Below are 21460 nucleotides of genomic sequence, written 5' to 3'. Positions count from 1 at the left end.
TATTTCAATCTAGTGCCGATACCTGCATCATATTTTATCTAGTGTCGATATTGTGTTACTATCATTTACATCTGCAGTTGTTATTTCTGCATCTATTGTGATCACATTCGCGCTATACTGCTATATACTGATTGGTACATGATGTTCAAATGCTCAAGTGTGTGTGAAATCTTATGGGACTTAACTGCTAAGGTCATCAGTCCCTAAGCTTACATACTACTTAAACTAAATTATGCTAAGGACAAACACACACACCCATGCCCATGTTACTATCATTTACATCTGCAGTTGTTATTTCTGCATCTATTGTGATCACATTCGCGCTATACTGCTATATACTGATTGGTACACAATGTTCAAATGCTCAAATGTGTGTGAAATCTTATGGGACTTAACTGTTAAGGTCATCAGTCCCTAAGCTTACATACTACTTAACCTAAATTATGCTAAGGACAAACACACACACCCATGCCCGAGGGAGGACTCGAACCTCCGCCGGTACCAGCCGCACAGTCTATAACTGCAGCGCCCCCAGACCGCTCGGCTAATCCCGCGCGGCGGTACACGATGTAACTGCAGTTTACTCATTTGGTATTAAAGTAATCTACCACAGATTTCAGTATTACGGAGATTCTACAGATTTAGTTTCAAGCTTTGCCTACAAAAATGAAACCAATATTTTCGAAAAAAAACATGACGGATAACATGTGAGCTATAGGAACGTATTACTATTACCAGCAGTTGTTTAAGTGGCTTACCGTCGGGACGTCGTCATTTAGTCGTGTTGCAATAACTCGGGTTTCCAGCCCAGCCGTCCTCACTATGCAATGTTTGCTGGTAACTTTTTATAACACGAGGCATTCGCGCTACTCCCATATGTCACTAATTGAACGTGTTACTTGGCCCGCTGCAGGCAGACATCGCCAACTCATGCAATATGTATTCGCTTTCCGCCGTCGCCCTTGAACCTATCTTGTCCCACGGAGTATTGTCTAAGCATGTGACATTGTAAATGAGTTTCTTAATGGTGTAGACGAGAGTCGTTAAACTGGAAGGCTGAGAACAATTATTCGGAAAAAACTGTTACGGATATGTCGATGACTAACAAGGGAAGGCCATCGACGTTGGGATCACGGATTTACTTAAAACTTTGTGCACCTTTAGTAGGCCATTAAAACAACATGATGTGCAAGTAGTAACGTCCACTACTCTGGAAATGTCGAGAAAATCACGAGAGAAGTTCCACGCGTCTATTATGAACTGATGTATATGTGCGTTGGTCAATCAGTGCTTACTTATTATGTATGTATTAAAATTTTCTTATGTAATAATAATTAAAACAAGTGGTTAACGTTCGAGCTTCGTAAGACGAACGGGTATGAGATGACGGTTCTACTCCCGCTCAAAGTTTCATTTTTGTAGTACAAATGTAAATTTTGTGATACTCAAAAAATTTGCACCTACACTTTTCGATCTTGCTACATTAGCAACGTCTCACCGCTACGCAGGTTAAATGCCAAATGGGGCCTGTCCCTGTGTCTGCAGCTCGAAGCGTCGAGGTGCAAAGCAGTTCGGGATACCTTACCATGTATGAAGGATTTCGCAAATCACGATAGGCATAAATTTTCGGAAAAGCTCTATGCGTTTCTTCATTTAGTTGTCGATAGTTATAAATATATTTGTTCTAGTAATTAAATTTAATTAAAAATAGTAACTAGTGAAATAACATGAAATTCACTAAAACATTGCGCTAATACAATATAAATTAAATGATATGACCAGTGATGAAAAAGTATATTGTTAATTAAGTATATGCAGCAGTCGAACCGTCGGCTCATACATGTTCGGCTTACGAAGCTCGAACGCTAATCACTTTTCTTTTTTTTTTTCGTGGCGGACGTCCCATGACACCTGATCAAGTTCATCGTTGATGAGTTCACTCAGTTCTTTTATTACAGAGGGCAGCTAACCCTCTGACCGAACACGCTGGGCTACCGTGACGGCGTGCATTACATAACAGACGCGTCAAACTTCTCATCCGATTTTCTCGGAATTGCCAGAGTAATGCACCTTACTACCTGCACATTACGTTGTTTTAATGGCCTACTAGAGGTGTACATAGCTTGAAGTAAATCTGTCATCCCAACGTCGTGGCCTCCCCTTGTAAGATTCTTACCAACAATACTTTCACTCCATGATGCCTACTGGGGTGCGCGAGAAGTCCACATACCTTCTGATATCGAATTCTGTTTGATTTAATTTGTTTTATCACAAGTACTTACTTATATACTAAGTGCCTAATATATCTGCACTTTCCCCATCATACTGTAAACAGATTTCCATATGCCACCATGTTCTTCTTGACATATTTTGGATCATGTCTGATGTTAGAGTGCCAAATGCATCCTCAACTTCGATTTTAGCGAACGACGTGCTGATACATGCACCTCAATGACTCCCTGTGACGATTGGTCAGGTGTGGTGTGGTCAGGACTTCTTGGTGGCCATTTCAAGGGAGCTGGTGTTGTTGATGAACCACGACCTATCCACCGTCCTGGAAAGTGTCCGTTTAGAAACTCTCGCACTGCAAAAGTGTAGTGAGGAGGCGCTCCATGTTGCTGCAACCATATGCGTTCTGTGAAGCCCCTTTTAACCATGTTTGTAGCATTGCACCATTCACAGTCCCTTCAAAAATACGGTCTAAGCAGATGTTGTAATGTCATCACTGCCTATTATCAGTCATTACGTGATACGATTCCTGTTATACACTACTGGCCATTAAAATTGATACACCAAGATAAAAGGGTATTCATTGGACAAATATATTATACTAGAACTGACATGTGATTACAAGTTCACGCAATTTGGATGCATAGATCCTGAGAAATCAGTACCCAGAACAACCACCTCTGGCTATAAAAACGGCCTTGATACGCCTGGGCATTGAGTCAGAGCTTGGACGGCGTGTACAGGTACAGCTTCCTATGCAGCTTCAACACGATATCACAGTGCGTCAAGAGTAGTGACTGGCGTATTGTGACGAGCCAATTGCTCGGCCACCATTAACCAGACGTTTTCAATCGGTGCGAGATCTGGAGAATGTGCTTGCCAAGGCAGCAGTCGAACATTTTCTGTATCCAGAAAGGCCCGTACAGGACCTGCAACATGCGGTCGTGCATTATCCTGTTGAAATGTAGGGTTTTGTAGGGATCGGATGAAGGGTAGAGCCACGGGTCGTAACACATGAAATGTTACGTCCACTGTTCAAAGTGCCGTCAATGCGAATAAGAGGTGACCGAGACGTATAACCAATGGCACCCCGTACCATCACGCCGGGTGATATGCCAGTACGGCGATGACGAATACACGCTTCCAGTGTGCGTTCACCGCGATGTCGCCAAACACGGATGCGACCATCATGATGCTGTAAACAGAACCTGTATTCACCCGAAAAAATGACGTTTTGCCATTCGTGCACCCAGTTTCGTCGTTGAGTACACCATCACAGGCGCTCCTGTTTTGACTCAGGGATCGAGACGTGGCTGCACGATCCGTTACAGCCATGCGAATAAGATGCCTGTCATCTCGACTGCTAGTGATACGTGGCCGTTGGGATCCAGCACGGCGTTCCGTGTTACCCTCCTGAACCCACCGATTCCATATTTTGCTAACAGTCATTGGGTCTCGATCAACGCGAGCAGCAATGTCGCGATACGATAAACCGCAATCGCGATTGGCTACAATCCGACCTCTATCAAAGTCGGAAACGTGATGGTACGCATTTCTCCTCCTTACACGAGGCATCACAACAACGTTTCACCAGGCAACGCCAGTCAACTGCTGTTTGTATATGAGAAATTGGTTGGAAACTTTCCTCGTGTCAGCACGTTGTAGGTGTCGCCACAGGCGCCAACCTTGTGTGAATGCTCTAAAAAGCTAATCATTTGTATTTCACAGCATCTTCTTCCTGTCGGTTAAATTTCGCGTCTGTAGCACGTCATCTTCGTGGTGTAGCAATTTTAATGGCCAGTAGTGTAACGTGACTGTATAGTGAGGATTCTCTTTGCCCCAAACGACAATATTTCTACAACGAGAGCCGCGATAAATGGCACATTCATCTGAAAACATAACCTTGGAACGGTTCACTGCATTTGGAAACTGAGTTAACAAAGCACGGCACGCTAAAGCACTTTCATTCCGATCTGTATCCGTTAACTTATTCAAGAACATCGGTCGAAAAGGTCTGATCTTCAGGTCTTTCTTCATTTGATCTCGTATGGATGTATAGTGAGTTCAAAAGCACGTTTTCATATCGACTTCATAGGAGATTGCTCAGTCAAAACAGAGAGTTGGTACATGTTTCTTCTCGTGTCTTCTGCCTTTAACTCTGCCAAAATCAAAAGCGCCTATTTCCCAAGCCAGAAGTGTTACCTTTTACGGTGGAGCCTTATTAAATCTTTCTTGGAGTGATTCCATAATCTATCGCACTGTCTGCCCTGTGTGCTGTTCGTGCGCGCACACACTTGTCACTAAGGCTGCGTTCACAGTGGTACCGACAACGGTCATCAGACACAATCGCCCGATAAAATCGCCCAACAACGAGCTCTAGGAGGTTAGGTTAAAATCTATTCTACGGTATACATGAAGTAGGTTAGATTTTAACCCCTTAGGGTGTGTGGATACCACGACGCCTCTGTGCTTGGATACTGGTGCTGCATAGCGGCTTCTGCTATTAAAGAGATGCCAAATGCATGTGAGTGAGCTTTCCTGATTCATAAAGAGTACTATACACTCTGTCCTCAGTTATCGGAATAATCAGATAAGTTTTACGAATATATGAGATGACGCGAGAAACGTTGTTACACACTCGAGATAATTCGAGGTGATATTGAAAAACAAGTTATAATAAATACTCTGTTATGCAGACGTACGTCGGTTAATCTTCAACGACTGTCATTTAGCACACGAGTGAAAGACAAGCATAAACAGCAGCATACGATACTCTGAAAACCTAAAGCACTTAAAAGTGGAAATACATACCGTATACCACATTTGCAAACCGCTTCATATTAACAAAATCTCTGCCCTACTTGCATAAAACGCCAGTAAGCAGTAACAATAATTTGTAGACAACTTATGACAACCTGCTACACAAAATATCCATTACAGTACCTGTAAGCATGCAAGATACACAACCCTTTTCACTTGAACAAATTATTTCTTGAAGTTACAATCCATACCTAAAATTTCCAATAAACATTTTGCCTATTTGAGATTTCCAATAAACCTGCGATTTCAGTCGATAAATTTCGAACTATAACCCCATTATGATATTTTCATCCTCAGGACTGATTTGAATTTCACCGACTGTCGTGCGAAGTTCGGGAGAAATATCGGCTTAAGTGTGATCGCGCACGTAGTGGCGCACTGACTTGAAAAGATCAGCCGTCTCCGTCTGATGTCTGTCTGTAGTTAATTTGACGAACTAATCTACATGCTCTCAGACACGAACAGGTAAGATCCATTTTTTAACAAGTTTTTTAGTATATCTCATAGAGAAAGTAGTTTTAGTTAATGTACACAGGTTTCCATTGTCTACCTACGTGCCAGTTAGCTACCCCATTAGCGACAAATAAGCAGACACGCAGCTGTTGTCGAACTAAATCTGCAACCACGATTTAAAATGTCGAATCCGATAGTGCGTGTATGGGCGAGGGGAAGTAGGGGACGAGAACAGGGTACGCGTTCAAGAGCCAGGGAACTTTGCAAGGTCACTGACAGTGTAAGTTATGACAAGAGCAGATATTATTTTTATTGTCCGCAGGTTACGCATGTTGAAAACCTGTAGCTAGATACATAGAACCAAAATCGCGAATAATTTATTTATTGCTAATTTCGCATCAAGCAATACTCACAGTTTTTATAAGCCCTGCTTAAACATGGACCTTTCCATTACTATTTTGAGTGATTGCCAAATGCTTTCAAAGAAACAGTCAATATGTAATGATGTACTGAAGTAGGTCTTCCAGTATTTAACACGAATAACATCCTTGCCTTCCCCTAACCCACAGATTGGTCTACAAGCAAGCATTTTACTTTCAATTTTCGCAAGAAGCATCAACTTATTTTATTTACTGCCTCAGTTTCGCTTTTATATCCTTTTCTTCTATCACCACCACTTGAAAAACGTGATTAGAAGGGTCCAGTAAAAGCCTTAGTAATATAATTGTAACCTCTTTTTGCATTTAGAGGCCTGGAGGGAAGATGTTAAAAAAATTGGTTGCCTTATGAACAGTAGTGGAGCAAGGTACTTTCTGGCAATGTAAACGACTTAATCTCCAGGTCATGCTGTAACCTGTTACCACACCCAGGCCTCTCCAGCAATTGCAGGTAACGAATTCCAGATCAGGGATGACCTGACACAAATCATGTGTCAAACTAAGAACCCCACTTCTATAGCCCACACCTGTAGGCCAATTGTATGACATAAAAATTTCAGGAAAATTAAAGTCGCCCATCCACAGTGGCCACATGGGAACCAAAATCAAGGTGACCCTCTCTCATCCCCTCCCCCCCCTCCTACTAATCTACACTTATGCTCATAAATTAAGGATTATGGTGATACATGCTGAAACAACGTTCTGGTTGGCGGTTTGCGGGTTTAAATCACCTCAGGGTATGACGATGCGGTGCATTTGGCCTGCGGTCGTCGCACAGTGGCGTTGGCAGCAGTCCACATATGCAGAGGTGTGTTGGTGCATGTCAGAGTACGGTGCAGGGAGTAAGTGTGCAGATGTTTCCAGACGTGCTAATGGTGTCTGCGTGTTAAAAATAGCCCTAAGAACACATATTGATGACGTTATGCAGGGTAGAATGAGGCGACTGGAGGTTGGTCAGACACAGCAGGTCGTAGCACAGGCCCTCTGTGTGCCACAAAGTGTGATCTCAAGATCATGGCAACGATTCCAGCAGACAGGAAACGTGTCCAGGCGCTACAGTATGGGATGTCCACAGTGCACAACACCACAAGAAGACTGATATCTCACCATCAGTGGTTGCAGACGGCCATGGAGTACTGCAGTTAGCCTTGCTCGGGACCTTACCACAGTTACTGGAACAGTTGTCTCCAGACACACAGTCTACAGACAACTGAACAGACATGGTTTATTCGACCGGAGACATACAAGGTGCATTCCACTGACTCCTTGAAAGGGACCTTTATGGAGGTTGTGGTTTGATGGTGTGGGGTGGGATTACGACTGGCGCATGTACACCCCTGCATGTCTTTGACAGAGGAAATGTAAAAGGTCAGGTGTATCAATATGTCATTTTGCACCAGTATGTCCACCTTTTCAGAGGTGCAGTGGGTCCCACCTTCCTCCTGATGGATGATAACGCACGACCCCACCGACCTGCCATCGTGGATGAGTACCTTGAAACAGAAGATATCAGGTGAATGGAGGGGCCTGCCTGTTCTCCAGACCTAAACCCCATCGAGCACGTCTGGGATGCTCTCGGTCGACGTATCACTGCACATCTTCAAACCCCTACTACACTTCAGGAACTTCGACAGGCACTGGTGCAAGAATGGGAGGCTATAGCCCAGCAGCTGCTCGACCACCTGACCCAGAGTATGCCAACCCGTTGTGCGGCCTGTGTATGTGTGCATGGTGATCATATCCCATACTGATGTCGGGGCACCAGATTCTTCAATTATCCTTGCTTTATGAGCATGAGTGTAGGTCAATAGAATGATTTAAAATGGTGATAAATGAAATTTCTACTCCCCTTTTTTCTCTAGTTCAATTATGTGAGCCTCATCATTCAAGGTCTGTACACTGTAGTGGAAGGATCATCATTGTGAAGTGCCATCAGGGATCAGACAATGTCTCTGGACAGAATAAAAGGAAAAAGGGAGTCTATCACTTTCGAAAGTAAGTATAAGTAAGTATTTGTCTGTCCATCTCTCTCATTATTATTCATTTAATCATAAATTTTGTGTTTTTTTACTTTTTTCCAGCAATGCACCACCCTCCCTGTGTAATGGATCAGGAATGAGCACTAGCAGATATGCTGGACCAAGACAAGTGTGCGTTAAAGCTTCTATTGTCTGCATCACCACAGCAGCAACCCACAGTCAGCCTACCTGGTTTATTAGATCAGCCATTCAAGTTTCCTGTGTATGCAGTTCATACACAGCAGCAGCACAGCGATGGCCTATCTGATGTACAACTACTGTTATAGGTCTTTGAGTTCCTGTTATCACCATCATGAACACCACTCATCAGACCACTACCATGGCATAACTTGTGTGTTAAAGTGATGTTATTCTCTATAATGTACAGTCTAAATGTACTGGTAGTAATTGTTGGATTGTGAGCTTGCCCTCAAATCATGGGTTCATCTTAGTGGTAACGATTTAAAATCTCCAGTATAGTAACATGAATGTAACCCTTTCATACTATGAATGGCATATATTATGTAGAATTATTTAAATATATGTGCAATGTTCAACTCTACAACAATGGGAACACCAAGGAGTGCACTCACTTTCAGGAATCAATGTTTGGAAACTTTATGTGGGCTAGCTCAACCAGCCACTATGCTGTGAATGAGCATCTTGGGGTGGGGTGAGTATGTGTGTGGATTTTTATGAACTGTATGGTGTGCATTTACGAAGCTTATAAGCTTATCTTTTGGAATGTCTCAGACAAGGATGTGGCCAAAGGTGGAGTTGAGGGGGAGAGGGGGGACAGGGGTTTTGGACACCCCTCCCTATTGCTCATTCCTAATTAACCAAGGTAAACTTCTGTACATTGTTTGTCTTTCTTTAGCTTGGTTGTTATTTTGGTAATCAGTTCAGTTATTGCCTGCAGTTGAATTTAATGTCAGCGCTGCCATTTATTGTTTGTGTGCTGTTATGATAGTTTCCAATTATGGATACATTTGTACAAAGAAAGGATAGGAAGACTTATTGTGATTCACCTACTTGCATTACAATAAGTTAAAAATATGTATGCACCACTATAAAAACCTAATTATCTTTCTACAGCTGTATAATGGTAGCACCGGTGTCATTATTTGGAGACTGATAGAACTTTGGGGTTGCAATAATTCAGTATATCACAAGGCAGCAGAGTGGTAAACAACACTACAAATAACATTATACTAAAATCAGTATGTGGAAATATACATGGATTGGCCTGTGTCATCTAAATATCGCATTAATCAACAGGAATATCACCCAAACATTGAGGGTGCATTACTTAAAAACTTTGCTCAAAATTGTATCATTAGTAGCCCAAATGGCAAAATACTGCCCAATGTGGTCACCTGGCTGGTATTCAATTCCAAAAACCAATTCCAGTATGGAAGGATGGGGAGTGGTTTGTAGAGAGTGGAAGGAGCTCGTGATGACAGAAAGTTCTATAGTAGTTCTTTCATTTCTAAAAGATTTTTTCAACGGGATGTTTGAATTCATCTCAGCCCGACTGTGCTGTACATTCCACCCCTCCCCCCACCCTTTTGTCCAGCGTCTGTTAACATTATTGTAATGCTATAATAACTGAAACCAGGAATTCCATGCACAGTTAAATCTTAAAACATGCTTACATCTGTGCAATATAAAAGACCAGACATGCACAATTAAAGGAAAAACGTACAATATCAGAATTCCTTCTTTTATTGTGATGCATTTCATTTTATTTTAAAACAGAGTACAACAAACAGTTTGTCCCAATTCTCCAACAATCAGGGTAGATCTGCTGGTTGAGGCCCTGAGCTAGCAACCTCTGGATTTTGGAGGCAAGGCGTTCGAATTTCTCCACTGGCAATCTTGAAAATTGGTTTCTGTGGTTTTCCATTTTCAGTTTGGTGTTGGTCCTGTGTCATTCCATGTAAACAGGAAATAATTATCGAAAATTAATCTTTCTGTAGGATTTTTTTTTCCTGTTATACATTTAGGTGGGGTATTAAATTTTGTTGGCAAAATTAATTTTTCCCTCCAAAACCTGTTGTTTATTTATGGCAGCTATTGTTTTCAAGACAATTTTGTTGAGTTTGTACATGCAGCAGATTTGATCAATTTCAAGGTAACAAAAAATAAATAAAAATAAAAAAATAAATTAAAAAAACATGAAATTTTTCTGTAGGATTTTTTTTCCTGTTATACATTTAGGTGGGGTATTAAATTTTGTTGGCAAAATTAATTTTTCCCTTCAAAACCTGTTGTTTATTTATGGCAGCCATTGTTTTCAAGACAATTTTGTTGAGTTTGTACATGCAGATGATTTGATCAATTTCAAGGTAACAAAAAAAAAAAAAAAAAAAAAATCATGAAATTTATAATAATTCAGTATGGTTTATACATCAGTTTAAAGAGGATAACTTCTTCTTCTTTTTGATATATTTTTAGATACAAACGCTTTAGGCATGATACATACAAAAACATTTATGTAATGTAACCCAAAATGTGAAATGTAAGTTACCAAATGGAATGGAAAATCCAGGATGGAATTTGACAATAGCAGAGAAGGAAAGTTGCTGTTCACCATATAGCAGAGATGCTGAGTCACGATAGGCACAATAAAAACATTCACACACTCTTAGCTTTTGGCCATTAAGGCCTTTGTCAGCAGTAGACACACATACACACATGCACACACACACACTCATGCAAACGCAACTTACACACACGTCTGCAGTCTCAGAGGGCTGAAACTACACTGCGAGCAGCAGCACCAGTGCATAATGGGAGTGGAGACTGGGTTGCAATTTAGATGGAGGTCAGGAGAGAAAGGGGGCGGAGAAGCTGAGTCATAGATAGGCACAACAAACAAACTTTCACAATTAAAGCTTTTGGCCATTGGCCTTCATCAACAATGGATACACACACACACACACTCACACGCACAAACGCAACTCACACACACGACTGCAGTATCAGGCAACTGAAACCATGCTGCGAGCAGCATCACCAGTGCATGATGGGAATGGCGACTGGTTGGGGGTAAGAAGGGGACTGGGGCAGGGAGGGATAGTAAGTATGGTGGGGGTGACAGACAGTGAGGTGTTGCAGATTAGACAGGGGGCAGGGTAGAGGGGGGGGGGGGGGGGAGTAACAGAAAAGGAGAGAAATAAAAAGACGGGGTGTGGTGGTGGAATGACAGCTGTGTAGGACTGGGTGTGGTGGTGGAATGGCGACTGTGTAGTACTAGAAGGGAACAGGGAAGGGGCTGGATGGGTGAGGACAGTGACTAATGAAGGTTGAGGCCAGGAGGGTTACGGGAACGTAGGATGTATTGCAGGGAAAATTCCCACCTGCACAATTCAGAAAAGCTGGTGTTGCTGGGAAGGATCCATATGGCACAGGCTGTGAAGCAGTCATTGAGATGAGGGGTATCATGTTTGGCAGCGTGTTCAGCAACAGGGTGGTCCACTTGTTTTTTGGCCACAGTTTGTCCGTCGCCGTTCATGCGGAGAGACAGCTTGTTGGTTGTCATGCCTACATAGAATGCAGCTTAGCTTGTAAATCACATGGCTGGTTTCACAGGTAGCCCTGCCTTTGATGGGATAGGTGATGTTAGTGACTGGATTGGAGTAGGTGATGGTAGAAGGATGTATGGGACAGGTCTTGCATCTAGGTCTATTACAGGGGTACGAGCCATGAGATAGGGGATTGGGAGCAGGGTTGTGTAAGGATGGACGAGTATATTGTGTAGGTTCGGTGGATGGCGGAATACCACAGTAGGAGGGATGGGAAGGATAGTGGATAGGACATTTCTTATTTCAGGGCATGATGAGAGGTAATCGAAACCCTGGCGGAGAATGTAATTCAGTTGCTCCAGTCCCAGATGGTACTGAGTTACGAAGGGAATGCTCCTCTGTGGCTGGACTGTGGGACTTTGGGAAGTGGTAGGAGACTGGGAAGATACGGCATGGGAGATTTGTTTTTGTATAAGGATGGGAGGATAATTACGGTCAGGGAAGGCTTCAGTGAACCCTCGGTATATTTAGAGAAGGACTGCTCGTCACTGCAGATGTGACGACCATGGGTGGCTAGGCTTGGTATGGAATGGATGGCAGCTTTCAAAGTGGAGGTATTGCTGGTGGTTAGTAGGTTTGATATGGATGGAGGTACTGATGTAGCCATCTCTGAGGTGGAGGTCAACATCTAGGAAGGTGGCATATTGGGTTGAGTAGGACCAGGTGAAGCAAATGGGGGAGAAGTTGTTGAGGTTCTGGAGGAATGTGAATAAGGTGTCCTCACCTTCAATCCAGATAGCAAAGATGTCATCAATGAATCTGAACCAGGTGAGGGGTTTATGATTCTGGGTTTTTAGGAAGGATTCCTCTAGATGGCCTATGAATAGGCTAGCAAAGGATGGTGCCATGCGGGTGCCCATAGCTGTACCGCAGATTTGTTTGTAGGTAATGCCTTCAAAGGAGAAGTAATTGTGGGTGAGGATATAGTTGGTCATGGAGACTAGGAAGGAGGTTGTTGGTTTGGAATCCATAGGGTGTCTGGAAAGGTAGTGTTTGATAGCAGTAAGGCCATGGGCATTAGGAATGTTAGTGTACAGGGAGGTGGCATCAATAGTGATGAGCAGGGCACCGTGTGGTAAAGGAATAGGAACTGTGGAGAGTTGGTTGAGGAAATGGTTGGTATCTTTTATATAGGAGGATAAGTTCTGGGTAATAGGTTGAAGGTGTTGGTCTACGAGAGCAGAGATTCTCTTTGTAGGGGCACAGTAACCGGCCACAATGGGGCGTCCTGGGTGGTTGGGTTTATGGACTGTAGGAAGCATGTTGAAGGTGGGAGTGCAGGGAGCGGTAGTGGTAAGTAGAGAGATGGACTCTGGGGAGAGGTTCTGGGATGGGCCTAAGGATTTGAGTAGTGACTGGAGATCCTGCTGGATTGCTGGAATGGGATCACTGTGGCATGGTTTGTAGGTGGAAGTACCTGACAGCTGATGGAGTCCTTCTGCCACGTAATCCTTGCCGTTCAAAACAACGGTGGTGGAGCCTTTGTCTGCAAGGTAGGATTATAAGATCGGGATCAGTTTTTATATGGTGGACTGTGGTCCTTTCTGTGGATATAAGGCTAGTACACATGTTGAGGGATTTGGGGGAAAAGAAATTCTGGAAAGTTAACAGGGGGTGGTTTGGAGGCAGTGGGGGTGGATCACGGTTGGATGGAGGAGTGAACTGAGTTAGGCAAGGTTCAATATTTTTTATTGAGTCTGATTGGTTGGGTTGGTGGCGAAAAAGTATTTTCACTGTAGGGACCGGGAGAAGGAGAGAAGGTCTTTAACTAGTCCTGCATGGTTGAATTTGGGAGTGGGGCAAAAGGTGAGGCCTTTGGAAAGGACTGATATTTCTGTGGGACTAAGGCTTCTGGAGGAAAGGTTCATGACTGTGTTGTGGGTCTGATTCGGTTTTGGGTTCTGTGTGGTGGTGGCAGGGAGTTTTGGAGGGTGGGGTAAGTGTAGTAGGTCTGCGAGACAGAGTTTGTCAGCTATGGGGGGGTGTCGGGGAGGTTTGGAGGTTGTTGTAGAAGTGGTGGACAGTGGTACTCCGAGGAGGTAGTAGGAAGTGAGCAGGATGGAGAGCTTTTTGAGGTGGCATTGTGCATGTTGCTCAAGTTCCTGCAGGGCAAGAGTTTCAATGTGTGTTTGGGTGCCAGGAATTTGGGATTCTGCATTCTATGTAGACATGACAACCAACAAGCTGTCTGTCCGCATGAACGGCCATGGACAAACTGTGGCCAAAAAACAAGTGGACCACCCTGTTGCTGAACACGCTGCCAAACATGATACCCCTCATCTCAATGACTGCTTCACAGCCTGTGCCATATGGATCCTTCCCAGCAACACCAGCTTTTCTGAATTGCGCAGGTGGGAACTTTCCCTGCAATACATCCTACATTCCCGTAACCCTCCTGGCCCCAACCTTCATTAGTCACTGTCCTCACCCATTTTCTGTAAGCACTCCAATGTATGACCACCTCTCATTGCTGTTTACAGTTTTATGGTAATTTGTTTCTTTTTTTACTGATTTCCTCCCACTTTTCAACATCGTCATCCTAAGACACATGGAAATATGAGCCTTTAAATGAAATTAGCACTGTGCAATATTTTAACAAATACACCGACATCCCATCAGACAATTAACACATTGCAACAAATATACTCTTGCTACGTATCAATTCTATGAGGAACTTGTTAGTGTTTTAAAAATGATGATATAACTACAAGACTGCCTTAGAGGAGTCTGACACTATAGGATTATAGTAGACTTGTAAATAATAGCAGAAAATCCAAGTAGGACCAATTCTGCGAGAAAGTTTGCATATGACACTGCTAATTGTACACTATAAGCAATTAACTCCAACCCACCTGTGCTGATAACCACCGCTACTGGCATAAAGACTGGCATCATATTGGGTTAAAAGACAATGACTTCACTATAAGACTGCCTTAAAGGAGCCTGACACTATAGGAATACAGTAGACTTATAAATAATGCAGAAAAATTCCAAATAAATACACAAACAACACATCACTAAATGTATACTGTAAGCAATTAAATAGGCAGACACTTCATTCAAAACATTCTAACAATCCAAAGTGAAGTCATGTTCACACACAACTCTACAGATAGCCAGCTCAAGGCTTATTACAGCAACCACTTGCTCACCACTAGACACTGGATATCTATGTCAGAAGCTGCAGAGCTGGAGATTCATCCCACTGGTTGGCCAGTGCCTACACACCAGATAGATAATGCTACAGGAGAGAGTGACTGTGATGGATAATGACCTGTTGGGCACTTACCCTCACACTTGCATAGGTAATAAGTGAACCACACACTTAACATAAGTACACGTGGATACTAGTATTAAGATGTGGGCAGGTGGCATGCTGTCAGCAATGACTTTGATAAGATACTGAATACAATCTCCGCTGAAGAGCCAAACAAACTGATACATCTGCCTAATATAGTGTAGGGGCCCCACGAGCATGCAGAAGTACTGCAACACAACATGGCATGGAGTTGACTAAACCCGTCCAGTATGAGGGGGTGGAGATCTTTTCTGAACCCGTAAGAGTATGAGGGGGTGGAGATCTTTTCTGAACAGCACGTTGCAAGGCATCCCAGATATGCTCAATAATGTTCATGTCTGGGAGCTTGGTGGCCAGCAGAAGTGTTTAAAATCAGAAGAGTGTACTGGAGCCACTCTGTAGCAATTCTGGATGTTTGGGGTGTTGAATTGTCCTAATGGAATTGCCCAAATCCATCGGAATGCACAATGGACATGAATGGCTCCAGGTGATCAGACAGGATGCTTACATATGTGTCACCTGTCAGAGTCACATCTAGATGTATCAAGGGTCCCATATCGCTCCAAATGCACATGCCCACACCATTACAGAGCCTCTACCAGCTTGAACAGTCTCCTGTCGACATGCGGGGTCCATAGATTCATGAGGTTGTCTCCATACCCTCCAGGCAAGGCTAAAGCTTTGTGTTATGCACTCATCAAGGGTACATGAGTGGGCCTTCAGCTCCCAAAGCACATATCAATGATGTTTCATTGAATGATTTGCATGCTGACACTTGCTGATGGCCCAGCATTGAAATCTGTAGCAGTTTGTGGAAGGCTTGCACTTCTGTCACACTGAAGGATTGTCTTCAGCTGTCATTGGTCTTGTTGTAGCAGGATCTATTCCCAGCAGCAGTGATGTTGGAGATTTGATGTTTTACAGGATTCTTGATATTCACGGTACACTCATGAAATGGTCATACATGAAAATCACCACTTCATCGCTGCCTTGGAGATGCTGTGTCCCATTGCTCATGCACCAATTATAACATCACGTTCAAACTAACTTAAACCTTGATAACCTGCCATTGTAGCAGCAGTAACTGATCTAACAACAGTGCCAGGCACTTGTTGCCAATTTCAGTGCTGTATTCTGCCTGTTTACATATCCCTGTGTTAGAATACACATGTCTATACCAGTTTCTTTGGTGCTTCAGTGTGTATAAACCGCTCTAATATTTTTTATTACATGTCTCTCTAATTCCTGAGGATACTGCCATTAATGAGTCACTATTAAAATCATAACATCACAAGTGGTCAGTCATCCAGCTGAGTACTATTCCTTCATTGTTTTCCTTTAATGTCAAACTCATTCCACAACTATCAAATTGGTAGGTTTCTATGATATCCACGCGACAGAAAATAACTGCCAGCAACCATGACAGAATCATTAAACTGGTCTTTGTTTATTTGTACTGTAATAAACTATGATCACTTTATGTAATGAGTTGTCCAAGCAATGGTACTGATCATGCATCACATATTATTGTGCAAGATACATTCTCACGTTGGTTCCTACAAGCTACTGCCAAATCTTGTTACCTCGCACACAGAAGTTCCAGTTAGATGTTAGATGGTCAGAGTATCCATTCTGTTAAAAATCCTTACCAAAATCTTGCATTATATCCAAATGCATACGCTAATTGTCGTCTAAGCAAACGTGTAGCAATAGTCCAGACAGCTTGTCCATTTTAACATTGGCTAATTCACTTTATATCTAGAGCATATATTTGAAACCCCTCAGCTTCTATTGCAAATACCAATTACTTTCACTGTAAAATGCTTTTTCTAGGTGTTTCTAAAAAAAATCAGTATAATGCTACAAACGTAATATGAAATATGGCAACAGGTAACAATTTATGTTAGATTTGTTACTCAGGGTTTGTGTTGTGACGGAATCAGATATTTATCCACACCCTGATACAGCATCAAGTAGCTGCTAGCTTAGTGGAGTGTAGATGTTGCCTCTGGATAGTTAGTATTAATTGTAATTGCAGAGGATGGATGATTGCCACAAGGACCTTTACACACATAAATGTAATGTATTCCATATAAATAGGCAAAGAGATGCACTACTGTTTTATTACACTCTTGGTGATAAAGCACTGGATATTTGCTGCTGGGACTATGCTGATCATGTTGCGCATGTGCACAGAGGACTTCCTCCTCTCACACTTGCACAATCCTCTATCAGTAGACTTCTTGTGATTTTATCAGTGGTTGTGTCAATTTGTGATACATGTGTGTCAATATTTTTCCTTCAATTGGGTGGTAGTGTCAATTTGAGGTACATGTGTGTCAATATTTTCCCTTCCATTTTGTTTTGTGATGGCTTTGGATGGTACTTCCAAATATTTTCTAATTATAAATGCATGTGACTCACAGTTCATGGCTATTAGGAAAGAATACTGCAGCTTTCCAAGGACTGGATGCTTCCCAATTTACACCACAATAGATATATCCTTCCCCGTTCCCTGCTGCCTGCTCAGTAGACAAATTGGATAGCAAAATAAAATTTTTAATGGGGAAAGGTTTAAATCTGCTTGACACATTAGTTCCTTTAGGTACTGTCCATCTCAATCATAGATACCTATATCGACTGTGTTGAAGGTTGTTAACAAAGATCATCTTCACTATGTCATCATCCATTTTTTTAGTAGAGTACTGCTGTGTGGTACTACCTCTCACCATTACCAAAGTTCCATTAAAACTATAATCTTGCAAGGCACATACAACCCAATTTCCAGCCTCCTGATTTAAAATGCAATTAGGTTATGAAGAACAGCCTGAACTTCAGCATATCAATGGAATCAGGTGGACACTGCTAGATGGGGTCCGTCAGCCCCCAACGCTCGTGTAACTGCTGACTGTGCATGGAGGGAACGGGTATTAAAAGGGCTGGCCACACCCACTGTTCTGATTATGACATCATAAATAGCCAATCAGAAAACAGGTTCATGATTAGATAACTTAATATACAACTAATTGACATTACGATGTACTCCAACTGTAACTGTTCCTTCATAGTTGTATATTAAGTTATCTAATCATGAACATGTTTTCTGATTGGCTATTTATGATGTCATACTCAGAACGGTGGATGTGGCCAGCCCTTTTAATTCCCATTCCCTCCATGCACAGTCAGCAGTTACACGAGCGTTGGGGGCTGACGGATCCCATCTAGCAGTGTCCATCCACTGTTCTGGGTATAATTTATCTTATTTTTATACATTTTTTCATATGATTATTATAACGTCTTTACTATTTTGGCAATATACCTTCACAGAGTCTGAAGATGACTCTTTCATAGAGTCGAAACCAGTCAATCACTCCAATAAAAAAATATTTTAACAAAATATACTACCTTTAAGATCACTGAATATGTTTTCAAAAATCTTATCTTCACTCAGTATCATATCTCCCATTTCATCTTCATCTACACCCTCTTTCATTTCCATAATATTGTCTTCAAGTACATTGCCCTTGTATAGACCTTCTATATACTCCTTCCACCTTTCTGCTTTCCCTTCTTTGCTTAGATTAGGTTTTCATCTGAGCTCTTGATATTCATACAAGTGGTTCGCTTTTCTCCAAAGATCTCTTTAATTTTCCTGTAGGTAGTATCTATCTTACCCCTAGTGAGATATGCCTCTCCATCCTTACATTTGTTCTCTATCCATCCCTGCTTAGTCATTTTGCATTTCCTGTCGATCCCATTTTTGAGACGTTTGTATTCCTTTTTGCCTGCTTCATTTATTAGATTTTTATGTTTTCTCCTTTCATCAATCAAATTCAATATATCTTCTGTACCCCAAGGATTTCTACTAGCTCTTGTCTTTTTACCTACTTGATCATCTGCTGCCTTCACTATTTCATCCCTCAAAGCTACCCATTCTTCTTCTACTATATTTCTTTCCCCCATTCCTGTTAGTCATTCTCTAATGCTCTCCCTGAAACTCTCTTCAACATCTGGTTCTTTAAGTTTATCCAGGTTCCATCTCCTTAAATTCCCACCTTTCTGCAGTTTCTTCAGTTTTAATCTACAGTTCACACCCAATAGATTGTGGTCGGAGACCACATCTACCCCTGGAAATGTCCTACAATTTAAAACCTGGTTCTTAAATCTCTGTCTTACCATTACATAATCTATCTGAAACCTTCCAGTGTGTCCAGGCTTCTTCCATGTATACAATCTTCTTTCATGATTCTCGAACCAAATGTTAGCTATCATTAAGTTATGCTCTGTGCAAAATTCTACCAGGTGGCGTCCTCTTTCATTTCTTACCCCCATTCCATATTCACCCACAATGTTTCCTTCTGTTCCTTTTCCTACTATCAAATTCTAGTCACCCATGAGTATGAATTTTTCGTCTCCCTTCACTATCTGAATAATTTCTTTTATCTCATCATACATTTCATGAATCTCTTCATCATCTGCGGAGCTAGTTGGCATATAAACTTGTACTAATGTGGTAGGCGTGGGCTTCGTGTCTATCTTGGCCACAATAATTACTTGACAGTAAAAGCAGAACATAGGTGGACTCAATAAAATAAAATAATTATCAGGTTATACAGCAACATATTCTTATGTGCATGTTTTATAACAGTACAAGGGGAATGTAAGTCTTTCCCTGACGAGAAATTTTTTTTCCAAGGAACTACATACTGCATACAGCTGGGCGGATGGTTACAATTGGTAGCTTAACTCATAATGTTTTTTTATGGATACATTTCCACATGTCTATGCAGTTTTGTTTGCACATTTTCTCTTAGCTCTTGTAGTTTTTATGAATGCACTTCTACTTTTGTTCTGACAGCATTTGATTTCTTTTCCCTTTTTTGTTACATGTAGCATAATTCAGAAGTGCTGCTATCACAGTGTTGTCTATGTGGGAGAAAGCACGATGTGTTTTGTGGTTTTATGAAGCACTTTCACCTATTACAGTTTAGCAACTGCTTTAAAGTACATATGGTTGTGATCTGCCAAAAGCAAAGAGCATCGAAGTACTGTATACTATGAAAAGTTGAAAGAGATTGGCATGTTGGTGATGAGGTAAGAAATGCTACACCTAGAGTGCATGACAATATTGTTGATCCATGCATATACAATTTCAATGCAGTACGATGAAATCAACTTGTTGTGTTTCTGGAGAAACAGACATACCTCACAGCACTTTGGTGTAGATTTTAGGCAAATTGCTGCATTTCCATGTGTACAAAATGCAATCCTTCAAGCTTTGCAACCAGATGATTGGCCCACATGTGCTGCACTTACTAGAAAGATGCTGGAATGAATCGATGCAGACAATGACTATTTTATTAAAGGTTGTTTTTGGGATAAAGTGACTTTTCACATTTCTTGGGAATTTAAAACAGATGTAATTCCTGGATGTGAGGTTCTGAGAACCCACATACCATGGTACAGGAGATAAGGGACAGTCCCAAAGGAAATGTGTAGTGTGACTTAATGCACAACACAATTACTGGAATGTTCTTTTTCACTAAGCCTACCATTAGGAATTATTTTACCTGGACATACTGGAACTTCATGTTGCACCGGTTACAGGAATTTCAGCCATGTGTAGTAGTTCAACAAGACAGTCAGTTATTTGTTCATCAATTCTTGGATGAAACCTTTCTAGACAGGTGGACTGGTTAAGACAACCCAACATCATGGCCATCACACATTTGATTTTTTTTTTCTGGTGTTATGGTAAGCATAGAGTGTTCATTTAATCAGTTTGTGATGTGCAAGAACAAATACAATACTAGATGCTGTAAAGGTGATGACAAAAGAGGAGCTAGCGAAGACACAGAGAGAAAGTGAGTATCACCTCGACATTATATGAGCATTGAATGGAGCACATCCGTAAAAAACACTTTGAGTTAAGCTCCAATTTGCAACTAACCACATAGCTGTATGTAGCGTAGTTCCTTGGAAATAAATTTTTGTGTGCAGGGAAAGACTTTGAGCTACTAAGTATTACTATTAATCAGTCCTATCCTTTAGGTGGTATTTATGTATTTCTGTCCCTGAAATGGAGTAAAATGTAATAACACAGTACGCCAAACTCTAAAAGCAATTTTTATGGCTTTAAAAAGATTTTGTGAAGTCCTCGCTGTTTGCTGGCAATGCCTAGGCTTGTTGTTTTGTCCTTGAGTATAGCCTTGTGCCAGCCTTACTCCATCTGAAAGAAGTTTAAAATGCAGTTACCGGTAAATAACAATGTTCACTGGTCATTGATGTCTTAAACTTTCCTTCTTGCTTCTCTCTAATTTTGTGCTCTGATCTTTTGACTTACTTGACTTGACTTAATTCCTTTGGCCCCTATGGGGGCATAGGGCATCCAGGAGAACTCGCCATCCGTCGCTGTCTTTGGCCATTTGCCTCAATTCTGCCCAGGTCTTGCCAACTCTTTTTGCTTCCCTTTCCACTGTCCTTTTCCATGTGCCCCTTGGTCTTCCTCTCTTCCTTGTTCCCTGGGGATTCCATTCCAATGCTTTTTTCTCGATGGCTCCATCTGGTTTTCTTAAGGTGTGTCCCAACCATCCCCACTTTCTCTCTCGTATCTGGTCT

At 41.8% G+C, this 21460-nt stretch overlaps 1 protein-coding gene across 1 annotated transcript in view; it reads right to left on the bottom strand.

The window, feature by feature from the left end:
- Window positions 1-891, bottom strand: part of LOC124776738 (NAD-dependent protein deacylase sirtuin-5, mitochondrial-like) — a 109627-nt gene extending 108736 nt beyond the window's left edge. Inside the window, exon 1 of the mRNA XM_047251859.1 lies at window positions 759-891. Within this exon, the coding sequence (XP_047107815.1) occupies window positions 759-775 (17 nt within the window). The 5' untranslated portion in view covers window positions 776-891. The remainder of the gene's footprint in view (window positions 1-758) is intronic.
- Between the last annotated feature and the right edge of the window lie 20569 nt (window positions 892-21460).

The sequence above is a fragment of the Schistocerca piceifrons genome, chromosome 2 (genome assembly GCF_021461385.2).
Source record: "Schistocerca piceifrons isolate TAMUIC-IGC-003096 chromosome 2, iqSchPice1.1, whole genome shotgun sequence".
NCBI lineage: Eukaryota > Metazoa > Arthropoda > Insecta > Orthoptera > Acrididae > Schistocerca > Schistocerca piceifrons.
Note: the sequence above shows the minus strand (reverse complement) of the source record. Positions and strands in the feature narration are given on the sequence as shown.